This window comes from Apteryx rowi, unplaced genomic scaffold (genome assembly GCF_003343035.1).
Source record: "Apteryx rowi isolate R43461 unplaced genomic scaffold, aptRow1 scaffold_231, whole genome shotgun sequence".
Classification (NCBI taxonomy): Eukaryota; Metazoa; Chordata; class Aves; order Apterygiformes; family Apterygidae; genus Apteryx; species Apteryx rowi.
In genome coordinates, this window is record NW_020448653.1 from 1,096,586 (window position 1) to 1,115,221 (window position 18,636).

Genomic DNA, 18,636 nt, shown 5'->3' on the forward strand with positions numbered 1-18,636 from the left:
CTTCATCCTCATTTTAATGAATAGAAGGAAGTACGACTTTTACAAGCTAATGTTGTGAGGCCTTTACAAAAGGAGGATTTATTTTCTTTATGTTCTTTTCAGACAAATGTGTGTTGACATGACAGCACTTAGCTCTTTTGTGCACCAGGTATGATCTGTTTGAAAATTCTGGCGAATCACAAAAAAACACTTTCTTTTTAATTTACAGGTGTACAAAGGGAGTGCTTTTTATTTTGACTAAAGTACAATTAATTGCCCTTTGCAAAAAATGTCAGCAATAGTAATCATAATAACTTTAATCTTTTTTTTATGCTTCCTGAATGTTTTATAAGAGCCCTGAATGCTCGTATTCATAAACATAAAATAAATGTGATGGACCCATGCTTTGATTTTTATTAAATTGCTGCAAGCTGGCCTACAGACTAGGCGAGTGCAGAGTTTGAAAAGAATTACCCTTTCCAAAGGTGAATGCATTTAAAATGGAAGAGTGTGTGCTGTTTGAGCAGGAAGTTGTAACTGAATTAACTACAAACAGATAAATGTGCCATTAAAACAATGCAAGCTAAATATTTTAAAGCATGAAATCAGTTGGCCCAGTTTATCTCAGACCAAACTAATCTTTCTAGCCTATTTACTGTTACCCAACTAGTAACTTACTTAATCCTCTGCTCCAATAAGTAAAACCACTCAAAAACCCATTCTCATCCCATTTTTATTAGAACTGTTATTCCCAATCCTTTTTGTAGCCATCTTTCACTTGATGCCATCAGCACTATTCTCCTTTGGGCTGGGTCCAGTTCCTTGCCCCTTCTTGCACAGCTGGTCTGAATTGGGTGGCTCTAGTTTCTGTTTGCTGTACCTGCTGGTATTCTGTTGTTCACCCAGGTACCTCAAAAAACTTGTGAGACTGGTCATGAGAAATGTAATGAAGGTGATTTTTTTGCCAGACATTGAACTTTAAAAAAGTGAGAAAGAAGGCCCGCTGGGTTCTAGTCAGACATTACTAAGTTCTGTTATCCTTCCTGGCCATAGTGGGAAATTTCACTTGCTGCAACCCAGATTGAGTTTACCAGTGGATGGCCAGCTCAGCCACTCACCTTGAATATGGAGGGATGGCAGCAGTGACCTGAGCCTTGATTTCTCACATCCCACACAGCTGTATTTATAAGTGCTAGCCAGTCTGTTGAAGGACCTTTCCTGGTGTGGAATGTGAACGCTTTTTCTACATTCAGACATAATTCACACAACAGCAAAACAATTTTCTCTCCAGCTATGATCACTGAACAGGATATTGAAGTAAGAGAAGATGCTGTACTAATACCCAAGCTTGCCTGTGAGCCAGCTGGAGCCTAAGCATTACAGAACTCAATCACAAAGCTCCATTGTCTCAACTTAAGCAGACGTTTATTATTGCAAACATTATCTAGATAGATGTACAGAATAGGTAAGTAAAAACATGGCTGTGTTCATTTAGGTTGTACTGTCTACAAAACTTCATCAGTTATCAAAATTCTGGATTTCTTATTTTCCTCCTGGATGCAATATAGTAAGATTACAGATAACTACATAAAAGAAAGAATTAAGATAATGTACTATAGGCTATCATGGTGAAGTGAACCAGGTAGACATGGTGAGTGCCATACTGATTATTGAGCAGAGAAGAGCCTTCCTGCTGTCTTTCCTACATTTTGTGTTACAGTACAAGTTATATACACACACACATTTACAGAAGGATATGCTTTTACTGCAGGTTTTCCTCTAGGGCTACCTTTGCTGTCCTACCCTTTTGAAGGCAGTGATCGTTGAGCTTTAGGTGTTCTTTAGATCACATTGTGTTTACCTATATCTATATCTATTTACCTATATCTAATTACTCTGTGGTTTACATTTATTTACATGTTTTCCTCAATTTCAGTAATTTTATATGTCATTTTACAGCTGTAACATGTGAATGCATTTTACAGCTGTATGGCAGACAGGAATGCTTGTCTGCCTTCCTCTGTGGGCCATTGTTCAGTTTGAGAGCTTAGCAGTTCCTCTGATAAAATATTTTATTTTATTGCTACCCTCAAAAGGGGAGGGACTATGGGGCAGCTTGGTGGCATCCTGTGACAGATATTCAAATCTTCAAAAAATGTTCATTTTAATAAAAATGCAAAACTTGCAGCTTAAAGAACATATGAGTAAAAAGGCTAAAAGAATTTTAAATTCATGAGGTTTTTAGGTTGTTTGTAAGGGAATTTTATTGTATTTCTAAAAATGCATGAAACAAGCTGCACAAGGTTTCTGGAATAAATAATATTCCCTGTGGTTTGTTGATGATTGTAAATTGCTAAGTAGGCTATATTTCCTTCTAAATACATCCAGCTAAACATAATGCTTTCTGGGACTGCACCTTTGGACTGCTAGTGAGGCTTGGGTTACTGTAACGTTAGAAATGATGCACAAATGGCCACTGTCTAATTTTTGAGGTCAAAATCTGAAGGGAGGAGAATTTGATCATTATGGAAGCAAATTGTTTTTTCCAGATGAATGATGGTGCCCATTGTGTAAGTACTCAATGGCAGTTCAAGTTAGAAATCTCTGGGAAAGAATCTGCTATATTTAGAAAGGAATTCACACAGTGAGGGGAACTCCGGCGCAGCAGGACCTCGTCAGATGCACAAAGCCGTGAGACAGGCAAGGCTGGCATCCCGGATTCCTCCTGCTGTAGGCTGCTGCAGCACTGTTTGTTCAGGTTTCTTGGGCAGCCTTTGCAAGGAAAGGGGAGCTTCATGTAGCACTGGGTGAGCAGAGCAGCATTTTCCTCTTTGCGCATGAATAGCCAGGCAGGGAGCRTTGAGAAGCAGGACTGGAGGAAAGCAGTGTAATCAAGTGCTTCTGCTGGCTGGTCCTTCTCAGCTATGGGGGTGGCCCTTTGGGCACTGTGGCAGCCAGCATGTAGAAGGTCTCTTTTGGGAACTGGTTAGATCCATGGCAGAGTGTAACAGTTGGGATGTTGCTGAAGTAAGTACAGCTGTTTTCCTTAAACATCCTCTCCTAAATAGCAATCATCCCAGGTCACCAGGCTCTCAGACTGAGAGTATTGGTGTCAGCCAGAGACTGAAAGTGTGCTGGGCTTCACTCAGTGGGGCTGGCAATACCTAGGCATGAGAGATTGAACATTGTCAACTCCTCCTGGATGCAGCTGGAAAGTTCTCAGTCCCACAGTTCTTAAGTCTAGATCTGTACCAGAATAATCCCTCTGGTCTTTACAGATTGCTAAACCCTTACACCCATCAACAGTAATTTCCAAATCCCACTTTGGTGATTATCCAGTACTTGACTAATTACATCCTCACACTATGTACAATTAGCTTAGTAAAAAGGTGTGCATATATTTTGTAAGTAAGAGTAGCAGTTAACTCCTCATTATCAAGTCCTGGAATTCCAGTTACTATATTTCATTTTCCTGATCACTTCCAAGCTTCCCCTACAAATCCCATACATTCATTGGTCTCACTGTTGTTTTTCTTCCTGCTTTATTCTGAGACTGGCCTTATACTTCCTGTCCCCAGAACATGTGGAACATTGCTGAATCAAACCAGTARCGTTTCATTTAAGTGACCTGAAGATGGGTTTATCTGTTTCTCCAGGTGGTCTAATAAATACAGGCCTTTCATCACTTAGATACTTATCACAGCTGTAACCACACTCTTTCTCTAGTTTTCAGTATAAAATCTTCTGCAAGTCATAGATTAATTTACATTAGTATCCATGAATGTTGACTGATGTAGATTGTTGTCTTCCCAGTTTATCACCATACGTCAGAATGTGCAGACACCATTCGACTTAAAGGGCTGTTGATACGGACTCATCTTTATTCAAGCTTTCCTTGCTCATACTTGACTTTCAAAAAAAATGAGCACAAGCTCTCCACAGTTTCTTTAAAGTTTCTGTGATGATGTTCAGCACACACACATTAACTGTAAATGAGCCAGTTCTAAAGTTCATTTTCCCTTTTCTCATTTGTTTTTCATTCCTTTTCATTTTTTTAATGTATTTGGAGTTTTCAGTGAGGACTGAATAAGAAAGTAGTAATAACTTGTAATTAAACGCTGTACAGTTCAAATGTGTGTGCAGCTTATGTAGGAATATTTCAGGTGGTGAACTTAGTGAACTGAGATACTGATAGGGGTATAATGAGAGTGGATAGACCTAGCCTGAAAGGAGGGACTGTGCAGCCCCAAAGGGCATTGCATGGTGTAGAAAAGTGTGGACTCCATGTGGTAGTCCCCACAGGGGAAGAGGGAGTAACTCACTTAATCCTCCCTAGCAAAGCAGCTGTAGCAGCAAGAGTTTTAAGCCAGGCTACAGAATGTACTTAGCACTCTAGGTATATTCTTAGCTGGGAAGGCTACACTGAGTAGCAAGCTGCAGTGGCAACACTAGCTCAGACCTAAGGTTTGAATAGACCCTATTTCGATTTTTGTTATGTGATACCATTTTCCTTAGACATGTTAAACCTTCTTTGATGTTACCTGGCAGCCATACTGTTCATATGCCTTAGCTGACCCTTTAATTAGTTCATTCTCTTAGAAAATTAGCTCACTTATATTAAACTTTCCATCATTACTTGCTCAAATGTATGTTTTGACAGGATGCTTCAGGTCTGGACAGCAGAGAGGTGTAACTTCCTGGGCATGGATTGCAGCATGGTTGACATACACTGTTAGTAAGGCTCAAAAGAAAAACATCTAGGTCACTGGAGCAAAGCCTCTTTGTATTGACTGTGTGCACTTGCAGTTTGAGCCAAATCTTTCTCCCTTTCAACTTGTTCAGCCCCTCTTCCTATTTGTAAAACTTTAAAAAAAGGAGTGTCTGTATAGTATCAAATGTTCTTGTTTCTAATTTCTCCTCATTTTCTATGCATTGCTTCTTAGGCAGGTGAGTGTACAGTGCCAGCAGCACCCATTCAGCTGGATATAACCAAAGCGCATGGGCTGACAGCAGAGCTGGGAGGCTCAGCGCAGTGCTGTGGTCCAGCTCCTTGGCTATGTTAATGACTAACTGTGGCAAAACCTTAAGCAAGCCTCAGTGTGTCGTGCTTTGTGCATCTCATTTACCTTGCTAGGGTAGAGATAATAGTGCCAGCGTAACATTTCATAAGTGCTTTGACAGCTTCTGCAGTGAGTGTTGGTTTTTTTTTAATCATTGTAGCATATGTATTTAAATGTTTGTTAGATAAARAAACACCACTTTTCCTTTTAAATATAAAGCACCATCTTCTACAGATACCTGAGGCCTTAGGCAAAAATAGGCTATAAGATAATTTACTATGGAGAGACTGGGCTTCAAAAGAAAACTTCTTTGTAATGGACTATAGAAGCAACATAATTGGCCTGTTAATAGGTGAATGATTTTACTCCTGCTTTCTGCTTCATTGCCTACTGCAGAAAGGTATGGGCCACCTGGAAAACAAGCACATCAAACTTGCCATTTATCAGGTGCAGGTATCAAATTTGCTTTCCACCTTTAAACCTACTAAGTAAATGATTTCTGGAAGTATCAGCACCTAATCAAGAAGCAAATCTTTCTTTKTGCAGTGAGATATCCAATACCACAAATATCTACCACATCAGTTGTATTTCAGTAACAATGAACACACAAATTCAAGAGCAGAAGAAAATCGCAAGCTCACTTTCTGGTGAAATAAAGAAAACTAATCCATCAGTGGTGTAAAACTACTGATTACATACTGTGTAATTTGAAGAAGAAATTCAGAATTCCATTTTAAGCCCTCTGTGCTATTTTAAAAAGAAATAGCAGGTCCAAGCTTAGAAGGATGGCTGACCCCACATAGTATTTCTGTCCCCTCAGTTCTTTTGCATAGCTCATGCATATGTAAAAGGCATGAGGCCAGTTAAAAAGCAGGTTTTTTTCTGAAACCCTTGTCATTGTCAAAATGATTTTTTTTGAATATAAGAGGAGTCTCATTGCAGAGCACATATGCAAGAAGTATACAGCTAATTTCAGTTGGAATAACTGAAATCTAGAATATGAGAATGCTTTATGTGCTTGACAGTGATGAATTAAATAACATAACAGCATACATCATGATGAATTCATAGGGGACAATAAAAAGTCTCTAGGTATTATGAGAGCCTTTTCCTTAGGTGTTTCTTAGTGCCCTCAATTTGGTTTCATTTTCTTTTTCCAGATTTTCATGCAGTTGTTGTGATCTTTGACATAATTTTTGAAAATGTCCTACAGGCAGGGGGTTAGTGTATCTATTTAATTACACTGAATCACTGAATTGACACCATTTTAAGCTATTGTTTCCAATTTAGGCTCCTGTTGTGTTTAAAAATAAAATAGGAAAGGCTTGCCTCTCCTCTGTCACAAATGGAAACTCAGATAACTCCAGGTGGCCTATTTGAAATGCAGCAGGGTAACAACAGCCCACATACATAAGAGCACAGTCAGGCCTGATATACCTATTCAAATGAAAGAATATAATTTATATTTAATACAGGTTGATGAAATGACTTTATTGCATCTAAATTCATTGTTTAACGTGAATTATCTGTACCCTGGCTTAAAACAATACCATTGTTCTCTTAAGTGCAAAATGTTAAAAGGTACTTGTTCATTCATTACATGAGAAGTAGTCTGCATTTGAGATAAGAAACTAAAACAATAAATGTAATCATTATCCAACTACAGTTTAAATTAACATTATTCATTCAGTCTCCCCTGTATATCCATGACCTTTACAAGCCTTTATTTATCACACATAACAAAAAACTTACACAGCTAATTTTGCAGGAGTCAACACTGATGTATTACTGATCGTTTCTCATTTTAAATGATTGTGCTACCTCCTTAATTAAAAAGATGTCTGATGTACATGGGAGAGTTTTTATTTTTATAGTGTAAAAGAGTTTCTGGTGGCCATTATAGAACAAAATACAGTTTCCATCTGAGACACAATCACATGTAGTTAGCACATCTGGGTTATGGAGTCAAAGTCGTTTCTTGTGAAGGAGGAGTAGATCAGCAAAACGCACTTCAGTAATTCGTTGAGAGCTAGATCTTTATTCCACTCTCATACTGTATTCATTTTTGAGTAAGGAAATGGCTTCTCTGGTGGAATCTCATCTAAATACTTCCGTGATACGACAAGGACAATCTAAAACCTCACTGGATTATGAAAATGTATCATGATGCACAGCTCACCATACCTAGACCTTGTGCTGTGATTTCCTTCATCACCCTGTACATGTCCCTTGTGTCATAGGCGTTCTGCTGCCCTGCAACTCCCTCTTCCTTCATCATGAAGGAATTGCCACAGCCCCCTATTTTCTATAGCTGAAGCTGAATGTCAAGAGACCATGCTCACCACTCTGTACATTCGTGGTCCCTTAGTCCCCCAGAGACCTTTTCATGGTCTCGAAGAATGAGGTATATGGATTTTTGGCCTCCCCATGTGAAAATGTGATGATTCACAAAGGGTTCCTCTGCGCCTACATCCTAATGTCAGGATTAATTTTGTGGTTGCTCTTAGTTTATTTATTTTTATGTGTTTGGAGAAAGTTTTCGTAGGAGTAAAGACTGGAAGTTGAGGGCACTAGACTAGATTGCCCTGGAGCCTATGGACATTGTAACGCTGTCTTGCCCAATGGTACATAATTTTGCTTGAAATAGAACAACCTCAGCAGGAGACCTTGGGGAAAATCTACCCCATGATAGTGTAGAGGATCAAGTTCCCAATCAGGGAGGAACGAGAACTAAATGCTAGTTCCCACATTCAGTACGTTAACAGTTGACTTGAGAGTCTGAAAAAATATCATCACCGTGTTATAAGAAAGTAGCCTTCCAATAGCCGTTACCCTCCAGAGCACTTCTCTGAATGTCCAGCATTAGCCGCTCTCAGAAGGAGACGCGTGGGCCAAGCAGACTGCTGGGCTCCTCCAGCGTGACATTCATTACATGGTATGCATCCATGGGGTGGTTGGAGCTCAAATGAATAAACCCATTCTCCTTTCCAGTCTGGTCATGGAAATGTCCAAAGCAGTTGCTTTCTTGCGTTATCTGTAAGTACTGTAAGTGACTAAATGGATTTTTTGCTCTCTGTGGTGAAACTCTCTCCTGTTTGTTTTTGTAAAAGCCTCCTATTCTGTGAAGAAATAAGCATTGTTATTGTCTGCTTTTTTACAGCTGCATCCAAAGTAGAGGACTCTCGCCYAAAGCAGAGACCCCCAAGGAGGCCACGGAAGCCCAAGACATTAAATAATCCAGAAGATTCCTCCTACTACACTCTAATACATGTAAGTTTGGCAAGCTTTTGTGGGTTAAAACTGCCAGATAAATCCCACCTAAACTCTCCTTCTAATTGCCCGATTTCCTATATTCCTTTCTAATACAGCATAAAAGTTGGGCCCTGCTGAAAGGAGGCAGGCCACAAAATTCAAGTTCAAAACTACATTTCAAACAATTAAGGTTCAAAGTTACCTTGATTGGGGCTCCAGGTCAGGCCAGTTTTTACCTTTGTAATATAACGTATATACATTCATTATATGCATAAGCAGCATTTGCATTTTCAACACCTAAATTAAGTGCTCAGTCTCCCTAGATTCTTTGTAAAGTCATTGGAGAAAAACAGGTTTGTTCAGAGAGCTATTTTGAGTATCTAAATTAGTGCTTGATCTTGCAGAGAGAGCAAATATTAAAATGGGCTGTATTAGTATGCATGCTGTAACTTCCTTTACCAAATGTGTCAGATTGTGATTATGAGGGAACTGGCAAATACAAACAGCTCAGGAGACTAATGGATTTGAGTATCTCTATATATAGCCCTTGGTCCAAGTTCAGATACCAAGGTCTGCTTTCCACTCTTGACTTCAGTGCCCTTAAGTATAAAAAAAAGCAAGAAAGTAAGCAGAAAGAGAGACAATGTAAAAGCAGCTCAGAAGGTGGTTCCAGCAAAAAAAGCAATTAAACTCATTTGCTCGAGGTGCATGTATCTTAGTGACCTATTTTAACAGCCGGTGAGAGCCCAGCTAATAAACTAACCGTAGCAATTGCTTCTCCTTTCAACAGAAGGTGTCACCAGGGCCTTTAGGGAGAGTTGTGTCTGGCATACCAAAAAAGACTAACACGGCTGTATTTTCTTATCGTGGCTTTGAAATAACACAGCTTTGGAACAATGATATTCTGAAAAAGAAATTATATTCTTAAAAAGAAATTGGAGTATAAGAGTAAGCTTTGTTTTGGGAAAACAAGATTGGTGAGATTAAGGGCTGAAATGAAATGCATGACACTGAATTCTGCATTAGCAAATTTCTGGGAAGTAACTCTAAAGTAAATGAATATTTATAAAGCAGAGATTTTACAGTCAGAAACATAGTATTTTATGAAAGCAAAGTTGCTATGTGGCCAACTCCTTATCAGAAAACATCCATCACATCAGTACAAACAAAAACTGCAGTAATATTGGGGAATTTTTTAACAAATTTTTACAAGTCATTTTTCAAGATATTCATCAATATCACTTCCAGTTAGTTGTGTTTTGCAGAAGGATTGAAAAAGAGAAGCCTGTCTTCCTTACACTAAGTTCACTAGTAAGGGGAAGGTTCAGCAAAAGCTTCTAATAAACTGAACCTTAAATGGGGAAAGGGGTCCTCCCAGATCCTAAATTCTTGCCTCAGGCAAGTCGCTGAGCTCTACCCTGAGATAGCTAGGGCTAGTCAGCTTTCCCATGCATTTCTGCTTTAATAAATATCATGGTGAGATGCAGCTATTCACAGATGATTATCAAGCTGATTACCTGAAAGTTAAGGCGTGCAATATGAGTATATTTTTTGCAAAATTTGCTTTGCCTTATGGTACCCCTATGCAAAAATAGGTATTTCTCTCACATCTTGTTACAGATATTAGTTAGATACCCTCTGTTCTCACTTACCTCCTTGCACATCAAATGAAGTAAAGTGGTACACAGGTATAAATGAAGTCTGACAGTAGCCCTTTGTTCATACAAGGCATTAAAAGTTTATTCTTGGGTTTACTTCTTTAAATCAGCCTGTCACTTTGAAATTATATGATGTCTTGTGCATTTGCCTGGATATTGAATTGTCTGTCCATCAGGATTCCCGATTCTCTTGTTACAGTGACTTTAAAGTGGTGCAATTCATTAATTCTAATAAGTTTTCACTGGTTTGCAACAAACATAATTAAGACTCTCTGCACTTAAAAATATTACTTTTGAAGTGTCATGCTTTAGATGCTGCAGCATAATATTTTTTCTCTGTAAAGGCAGAAATCTACTATAGATAAGAAATTATTCACATTCCCTATGAATCACTCTCTTCTGCATCTTTGAATACCTTGTGTCCTAATGGTACTTTTGCCACCTACTACACTACTTTATAAATGGAGGCTTTGTCCATTTTATTCTACTAAAGCCTGTGACAATGCTGCATTGAACAGGATAATGCCTTTTCCCACTGCATTCCCTGTATTCAAGTAAATTGTCATGGCATCAAAGAAATCTGCCTCAGTGAGACAGTGTTTTCAACTTTATTAAAACAACGATAGATATTTGAAGTTTTTATATCTGCTTTTCAGTTCTGATCACAATTAATTTTACTTTTTTCACAATATGGCAACTAAAATTTGGGAGTAACGATGCTAATCACATTCTCAGTGACATTCATATTCACAAAGATTCTGAAAAGAGATTTTGCCTGGGCACTTATTCTGCTGTTCAGCAAACTATGTTCTGTATACTTTTGTTTAACAAAAAAATATGAAACTCTCATACCTAACATATTGATGAATTGTACCTTTGCAAAAATGTACATTTCAGCATTTTAAAAATTACTTAATATTTTCTTAGAAATCAATACAAGATGAAAAACGGAAACCAAGGAAAGACAGGTAATTTTTTTCATTATCTCACTATTTTCATTTTGGTACTCTAGAAATAGCTCTTAGCTGTATTTCAATTTGGAAAATAAAGCATTAAAAAAAAAGTGTAGTAATTTGGTGATTCACATGAAGGGCATCATGGACAAAGTTACAATATACAATTTTAAAAAACAAAAATCCATTACAGAATTCAGTCATTCAGTTTTACTGGTCCTTTACCATGGCAACACAAGCACAATAATAAGTTAAGATAAGGTCCACCTCAAAGACAGTTCTGATACAGAAAATAATTGTAGGTGCTTAAATTTCCAGTCAAAGCAAATGAGCAACCACTTCTTTTTAGTTAGCAAAAATACAAAGAATGTTAAAATTATCTCCTTAAAATATTTGGCTATTTAAAAATACATCATAAATATGTAATCAGTAATATAATTAATAACTGGGGGAAAAAAAGTAGCCTTTGAAATTTCAACCAGAAGTCTTTTTTTTCACAGTGTAACACAGAAGCAGAAATCAGTGGACTTATTTCTGGTTTGTACCAATGTGAGAGATGAATTCTGAACTTTTTTTTCAGTTTGCTTTTAGGAGACTATTCTTCCCCTAGCCTTTTAAAACTGGGTGTTGGGATTACTTATTTTTTGTACCTATGACACTGGATAGTTCTCATCTGACAAAATACAGACATCTGCATCATTGACATCAATATATGAACTAGTTGCTGTGGACTCTCTTCTTGTAGTCACAGGACAAAAAATAGACATCTTTAGGAAAATGATTTATCTCTTCCTAAAAGAGATATCTAAAATAGGTCAGATGAATTATATCATAAAAATGCCTCTCCTCTGAGTATAATGGCAAATCCAAACAAACCAGTTCAGCTGTATATGTCTGCCTCATGAACATCTAAGGTAGATAAAATTAATCCCACTCTGTGAGACAAAATAGGATGCATGAGTATCACAGAATCACAAAATGGTTGAGGTTGGAAGGGACCTCTGGAGATCATCTAGTCCAACCCCCCTGCTCAAGCAGGGTCACCTAGAGCATGTTGCACAGAATTGCGTCCAGGCAGCTTTTGAATATCTCCAGAGAAGGAGACTCCACAACCTCTCTGGGCAACCTGTTCCAGTGCTCTGTCACCCTCACAGTGAAGAAGTTTTTCCTCGTGTTCAGACAGAACTTCCCATGTTTCAGTTTGTGCCCATTGCCTCTCATCCTATTGCTGGGCACCACTGAGAAGAGTCTGGCCCCATCCTCTCTACACCCTTCAGATACTTACGTTGATAAGATCCCCCCTTAGCCTTCTCTTCYCTAGGCTGAACCAGCCCAGCTCTTTCAGCCTTTCTTCATAGGAGAGATGCTCCAGTCCCTTCATCATCCTAGTAGCCCTTTGCAGAACTCACTCCAGTAGCTCCATGTCTCTCTTGTACTGGGGAGCCCAGAACTGGACGCAGTACTCCAGATGTGGCCTCACCAGGGCTGAGTAGAGGGGGAGGATCACCTCCCTCGACCTGCTGGCAACACTCTTCCTGATGCACCCCAGGATACCATTGGTCTTCTTGGCCACAAGGGCACATTGCTGCCTCATGCTTAACTTGGTGTCCACCAGCACTCCCAGGTGCTTCTCAGCAGAGCTGCCTTCCAGCAGGTCAGCTCCCAACCTGTCCTGGTGCATGGAGTTATTCCTTCCCAGATGCAGGACCCTGCACTTGCCTTTGTTGAACTTCATGAGGTTCCTCTCTGCCCACCTCTCCAGCCTGTCCAGGTCTCTCTGAATGGCAGCACAGCCTTCTGATGTATCAGCTACTCCTCCCAGTTTAGTATCAGCAGCAAACTTGCTGAGGGTGCACTCTGTCCCTTCACCCAGGTCACTGATGAATAAGTTGAACAATAATATAGTATAGTGCATTCTCTTGCACGCTCAGCTTCCCAGTAAGTACTCTTGCTACTGTTATTTGTAATTAGCAACATCTTGAGGCCTGTGTCAGTTGCAAAGCTTTGCTGTCCTGGGCACATTTCCTGGGCATATTTCATGGCCCTCTGATATGGCTGCTTCATTGAAATACCAGCTGTGGTGCATCGCACAAGCTATGCTATGTCCCTGCTTATTCCAGAACACAGAATTGCAGATTGGTTAGAAGGGACCTCTGGAGATCATCTAGTCCAACCCCCCTGCTCAAGCAGGGTCACCTAGAGCACAGTGCAACAAGGCCATTCCAACTCAGGTTTCTTTCAGTTTCTAAGCAGTTTCCATGTAATTAGCATATTTTTTTATTTATCTAAACTGAGTTGTCTGTTAGTCTTGCTAAAGAGGATAGGATAAGCAGACAATTTCAGAAACAGAAAACTCTACAAATGTTAGATTCAGTATAAACAGCACAGCAAACTCTTCCCTGTCTTATACTCACTTTGGGCATAGAGGGATTGCTCTCAAAGTCCTGTCCTTAATCCTTCTGCTGAATCTGCAAGAAAAGTTCTGAATAATATGCCCTGTTTATTTGGAGGCCAACAGCTAATTTTGCATGCCAGAGGCTACAGAACCTCTCAGATGGTTAACAGGGTACAGTCACTATTATTTCACTATTAAGATATATAAATCAGTGTAATTGAGATTAAAATCTCTGTATCATATTTGCAAATTATCTGAAAAATTCAGTTCTGCATGTTTCCTGCCTTTTCACCTATAAAGACCTTAAAGAGTTAAATATATAGGTGATTATTATTTTCTTATGTCTTGTCGATCTCCATGATGAATTTGGTTTCTAAGGTCCTCTAGGGAGTGTCATAAGTATGCCAATATGCCTAAATGCTTGAATTTTAATTTGTTGAATGAGCTGAAAAACTTGACAACTAAATCACAGTCTAAAACATGTTTTTGTGATTAAAACATAAATCCTTTGAAGAACAATTCTTATAATGAAATTACTAGCACAGTCAGAAATATATCACTGAAAATGACATTGCGGAAAGTGGCCTGGTAGTGTCTGACCTTGAAGTCCCAATACTACCTTGATTTTTATATATATAGAGAGAGAGAGAGAGAGAGAGAGAGAGAGAGAGAGATGCACAGTGACACCCATGTTACAAAGCCAGATATAATCCTTGCATACCCAGGCATCAGACTAGATTTTATAAAATACTACTGCACAATATTTGCTGGTGGGATCAGCCAGTATTTAGCATTTCAAAAATCTCAACATCTGCATTGTACAGCAGTAACATTCCAGAGACTGATTTCTTGTTTTTATGTATTATTTTCCATAGACCTTCAACTCACAAACACAACTAATAATGGTATTTGGTTATCTTATTTTTGAATGTTGAATATAATGTTGAAAAGTGGAATTGTTAACTTAATATACTTATTTATTGACAGTCTGGGCAAAGTGCTAGATTTAGATGTCTATTACCAAGAATTTTCATCTATTGATTCCACCTCAAAGGACAGCAGTTCTGCCACAAAAAAGAAGAGACAACCAGCTGAACGCAGGACTACAACTTTAAGAGCTACTGAATGGTAAGTCATACAAAATAATAATAGGAAAAAATAAATGTTGTATATCCTACTTTAGAAAACTGTGTGTGTGTGTATGTATATATATTATATATATATATCTTTGTACACATTCACACAAAATAAAGATGCACTTTCAAATTAGATATAAATCTATCTTTTTTTTCTAATCATGGAATCTTGCAAAATTGATTTGAAAACTGTATAACTGAAAATTTCCCATCTCCACGTAGCAGGGACAAATGATACTATGATTGGGGTTCAGCCTGCCTGCCAGGCTTTGGCTTCCCAAGCTCCAGATAAGAGGGACAGACTTCCTGCTGTAAATATCTCATCTAAAATGGAGATAAATGAAAGCAAAATCTAAAACTTCTGTTTCTGGCTCAGGCTTTAAATAGGGTGGGTGGGTGTTGAACTTTTTGCCTGCTTTTTGCAGCTGAGACAGCTGCTTGACTTCCTCCTTTTCCTGCTGCCCTGTAGCAGCACAGGTACGGATAGTCAGCAGCTGATGCCACCAAAGCGGACAGGCAGGAGAAGCACCCGAAAGGGAAGGCTTGCTGTGCCTGCCTTCTCCCCACATACGCTTCATAGAGGCTGACCTCTGCTGGGCGAAGGAAATCGTCTTCTGGGTCTTGCTAGTGTGCGGGCATGCATTACACACACACACACACACACACACACACACACACACACTTGGAAAATATCTAAGTAAAAGGCATAAGGAAAACACTTTAAGTCTGGGAGGATTGCTGAATTTTAAAAACATATCCAAAATAACAGAGAAACTGTTTGTAAAACATTTTGTGCCTGTTACTTTATTTTACCTTTTGGCATTTTTCAAGTAGCATCTAAATTAGTTTTAGAAAGGTGTTGTGGAATTAGATTGGAATGGAATGGAATGAAATGGAATGGAATTAGCAATAACAACAATATCAGGGAGCTACCTTACAGTTTATATCCCTTGGAAAATGTTACATTTCTAGATATGTTGAGTACATCAAATCTTTCACTGTTTCACTAGGAAGCTGCAAAATATGAGGCCTGGTTCAGATGAATGAGAATTTTGCCACTGAGCTCACTGAAAGGAAGTTCTTGCTTTACACCATGTGCAGCTCTGATTACATCCTGAATAGCCAAAGTGAAAAAAATCCATGTAACTCTGAATTTACACTATTACCTCTGAGGTCTCTCTATCTCTGTCATAAATTTAAGTAATAAACATTTTCTGCAGATCACCAGCTCTTCAATAGGAAATTTTTGTGTGTATACAGCCTCCTGGATCTAGAGAAATTAAGCCTCGAATTTGTTTTTTTGGCAGTTCACTGGTGGTGGTGCATACCTCCAGTGTAGAACGCTACGTATTTCTGTAGTTACTTCAGAGTAATACACTGTCTCCAAGTAGCTAAGTTTTATTTTTAATCTTACTCCACAAAAATACCTGGTGTCAGGTCACCATTCCTGACATTTACCCACCATTTACCCTGCTTGGGCAGGGGGGTTGGACTAGATGATTTCCAGAGGTCCTTTCCATCCTCAACCATTCTGTGATTCTGTGATTCCAGCCTGTCAGAGTTTGCTTCCAAAATGCAACTTTCCATCTGAAAAAAATAAGATCAGATGAGCATTTGCACTGAGTTCAACAAGCAGATTAAAAATAAACCAAGCAAATTTACACCAATTGAAAATCTGTCCAGTCCAGTATAACCATCAGGCAAAAACTACTGCAAAGCACCTGTACATGTTCTCAATATTGTTATTATGTCCTTTTATTATGTCCCCTTCTTAGAACAAGTTGTTCTTCAATGTTCATCTATTCTTAGTATAATGTGTTTGTTCTGAGGTGCCTGCGTTATGCAGCAGAGGCCTAGGAAAGTCAGTTGATATTTTTTCTTTTTATTTTTTATTTTGCTGAGGGTGGAGGTTAAGCAGTCAATTAGTAGGGTTTGCCAAGGTAAATATTTTGACTTTAATTTCTAAAGCACCTCTGTGCTTAATCCCTAGGTCAAAGGTTGCAGAAAACCCTCTGGAAGAGAGTAAAACCRAAGATAATCCCTATGACTACAGAAAACTGCTGCGGAAGACCTCACAGCGCCGGCGCCTTATCCAGCAGTTCTAGCTGCTGCTGCTGCTGCTGCTGTTGCTGCTGCCATTTGGCTTTTATTAGCATAATCTTTTTTATGATTTTATACCACATGCTTCCTTTTTTTTTAATCTCCAGTGTTTCAAGTTTACAACGTGTGTGTTCATGTGAATATGAACTATTGCAGTTTACAGCCCAACACCATTGCAAAGGGACACTGTCAATCACAAATCAGATACTTAAAAAATCCCTAATATAAAAATCCAGGTTTCTTTCTGATATCACTGCTACATCTTAAAATTATTAAACATGAAGCAGCTTAAATATACTTTACTTTCCTCAGTGCATATTTCTTTCCTTTTTACATTTTGTTAGTCCTAATCAATTAAAATAGATCATTCAGTTTACAGTTTCCTAGTTAAGCTTTCAAATTCCCATATACACCTTCAGAAAACCTTGGTTATTATTTCTAAAAAAGTGTTTCACAGGAAAAAAAAGTATAAGAATTCCATGGGGGAATTTCTGTTCATTTCAGGTTTACAATGCCTAAATTTGGGGATAAGCTGTATGTGGCAAGTGTCCCTTTAATCAAAACAAAAGTACATGATTAATTGGATAGCATATTATAGCAGTTTATTTCTTTATTGACTTTACCATAAAGCTAATAGGCAGTTTTAAAGGTCAATAATGTGTGTATAATCTTTATGTTGGGGACGTCCATGTATAGGAAGTATATCCCATCCTCTCTTCTGCCCCAAGCTTTGTGATTAAATAATGAACTTCTAAATCATGTTTGCTTTGTTCTCCTTTGTGTTAGATTTTTAGGAATCGTAATCTCTGGGATGCCAAGAAAGGACTGGGAAAACACTCTGTGGTCGATTGCTGCCTCAATGTAATGATCATTCTTAATTAGTTCCACTAGAAATTAAGTGGAAACAAAGGTAATAGCCACTGTGTTCAAAATTTCCCCCAACTCTTAATTCAGAAAACCTTATTTCACGGAAACCAAACAGATAATTGGTGCATTTCCTTTTAGGATTCATAATTGCATGTTCACAGCTGCAAAACAAGAGAAGGCAAATTTCATCAAGCCTGTATAAAGGCCTGATCCTGTTCCCTTGCTTTGTTTCCCTAAATGTTATGACTGGCAGCAGCAGTAAGTCAAGGGGACTGTTTTTTTGTGTCCCCCCCCTGACATTTGGACCTTTCCCCAGAGACATGTAACCGTTGCTTCCTGATGTGTAACTAGTTATAAGGTTGCAAACCAGATTAAAATTTGCTGCAATATAAAAGTTGTGATAAACTGTTTAAATTTTGAAAGTTGTTTTAAAGTTGCTTTCTCATGTATTATTAAAATGGCAAAAGAAATAAAAATGCACAAGGCAGTGATATGGTTGGCTGAGCCTGAATTACACCCAGAACTGATGAAATACTGTGGGCTGAGGCATGAGTGAGCAAGGCGGAGAGGAGCTCACAGCAGCCTCTTGACGTGGAAGGCTTGAGTTAGCTTCTACATTTCTTTCATGCCGATGTGATCTGGAAACTGCATCAGACCCGTTATTTCACACAAAGAAATCCCTGAGCTGGTTTTCCTTTGCTTTCCCACGACCAGGGCAGTGTTGATAAACATCAAGATGTTGCAGTGAGGCAACAGCCCTAGTAGCCTTGGTGGGTGTCTGTTCACGGTAGAGAGGTGAACCGGGCCTGGGAGCCCCAGGGTCTGGCGGGAGGAGCAGTGGGTGACCGGTGCTCTCTGCACGGCCAAAACCTGGCCTGGGGCAGCCTGGCCTCTCTCTGCCAGGGCTGGGGCTTGAGCTTTCTCTCCGGTGCAGGAGGAGAGGCAGACTGGCAGGGACGGGCTATGTGCGCCCGCAGCCCTCGGGAACCAGCTCGGTGGAAGGGGGAAGCTCGGTGGCCTTCGAAAACGACGAGGGGGGAGGAGGGGGAGAGGGGTTCTTGTTTTTCTCCTCTGCCAGCCGCGTCTCCGAGGCCCGCTGCTGCGGAGCGGCACCAGGCTCTGCCTTGCTGGAAGCAGGGCGGCCGGGCCGCGGCGCTGCCGGGGCCGTGCGAGGAGAAGGGGGGCGCGGAGCCGCGGGAAGCGACGGGCCGGAGGCCGCCCGCCCCCCGGCCGCCC

General features: G+C 39.4%; 2 protein-coding genes across 2 annotated transcripts in view; both read left to right on the forward strand.

Moving 5' to 3' along the window:
- Nucleotides 1–16,538, forward strand: part of MYO3A (myosin IIIA) — a 126,181-nt gene extending 109,643 nt beyond the window's left edge. The window contains exons 32-35 of the mRNA XM_026065754.1: nt 8,200–8,309; nt 10,877–10,917; nt 14,285–14,425; nt 16,424–16,538. Coding sequence (XP_025921539.1) covers nt 8,200–8,309; nt 10,877–10,917; nt 14,285–14,425; nt 16,424–16,538 — 407 coding nt within the window. The remainder of the gene's footprint in view (nt 1–8,199; nt 8,310–10,876; nt 10,918–14,284; nt 14,426–16,423) is intronic.
- The window catches only part of GAD2 (glutamate decarboxylase 2), a 42,842-nt gene continuing 38,049 nt past the window's right edge, over nt 13,844–18,636 (forward strand). Inside the window, exon 1 of the mRNA XM_026065756.1 lies at nt 13,844–13,880. The gene's annotated coding sequence lies outside the window, so the exon portion shown is untranslated. The remainder of the gene's footprint in view (nt 13,881–18,636) is intronic.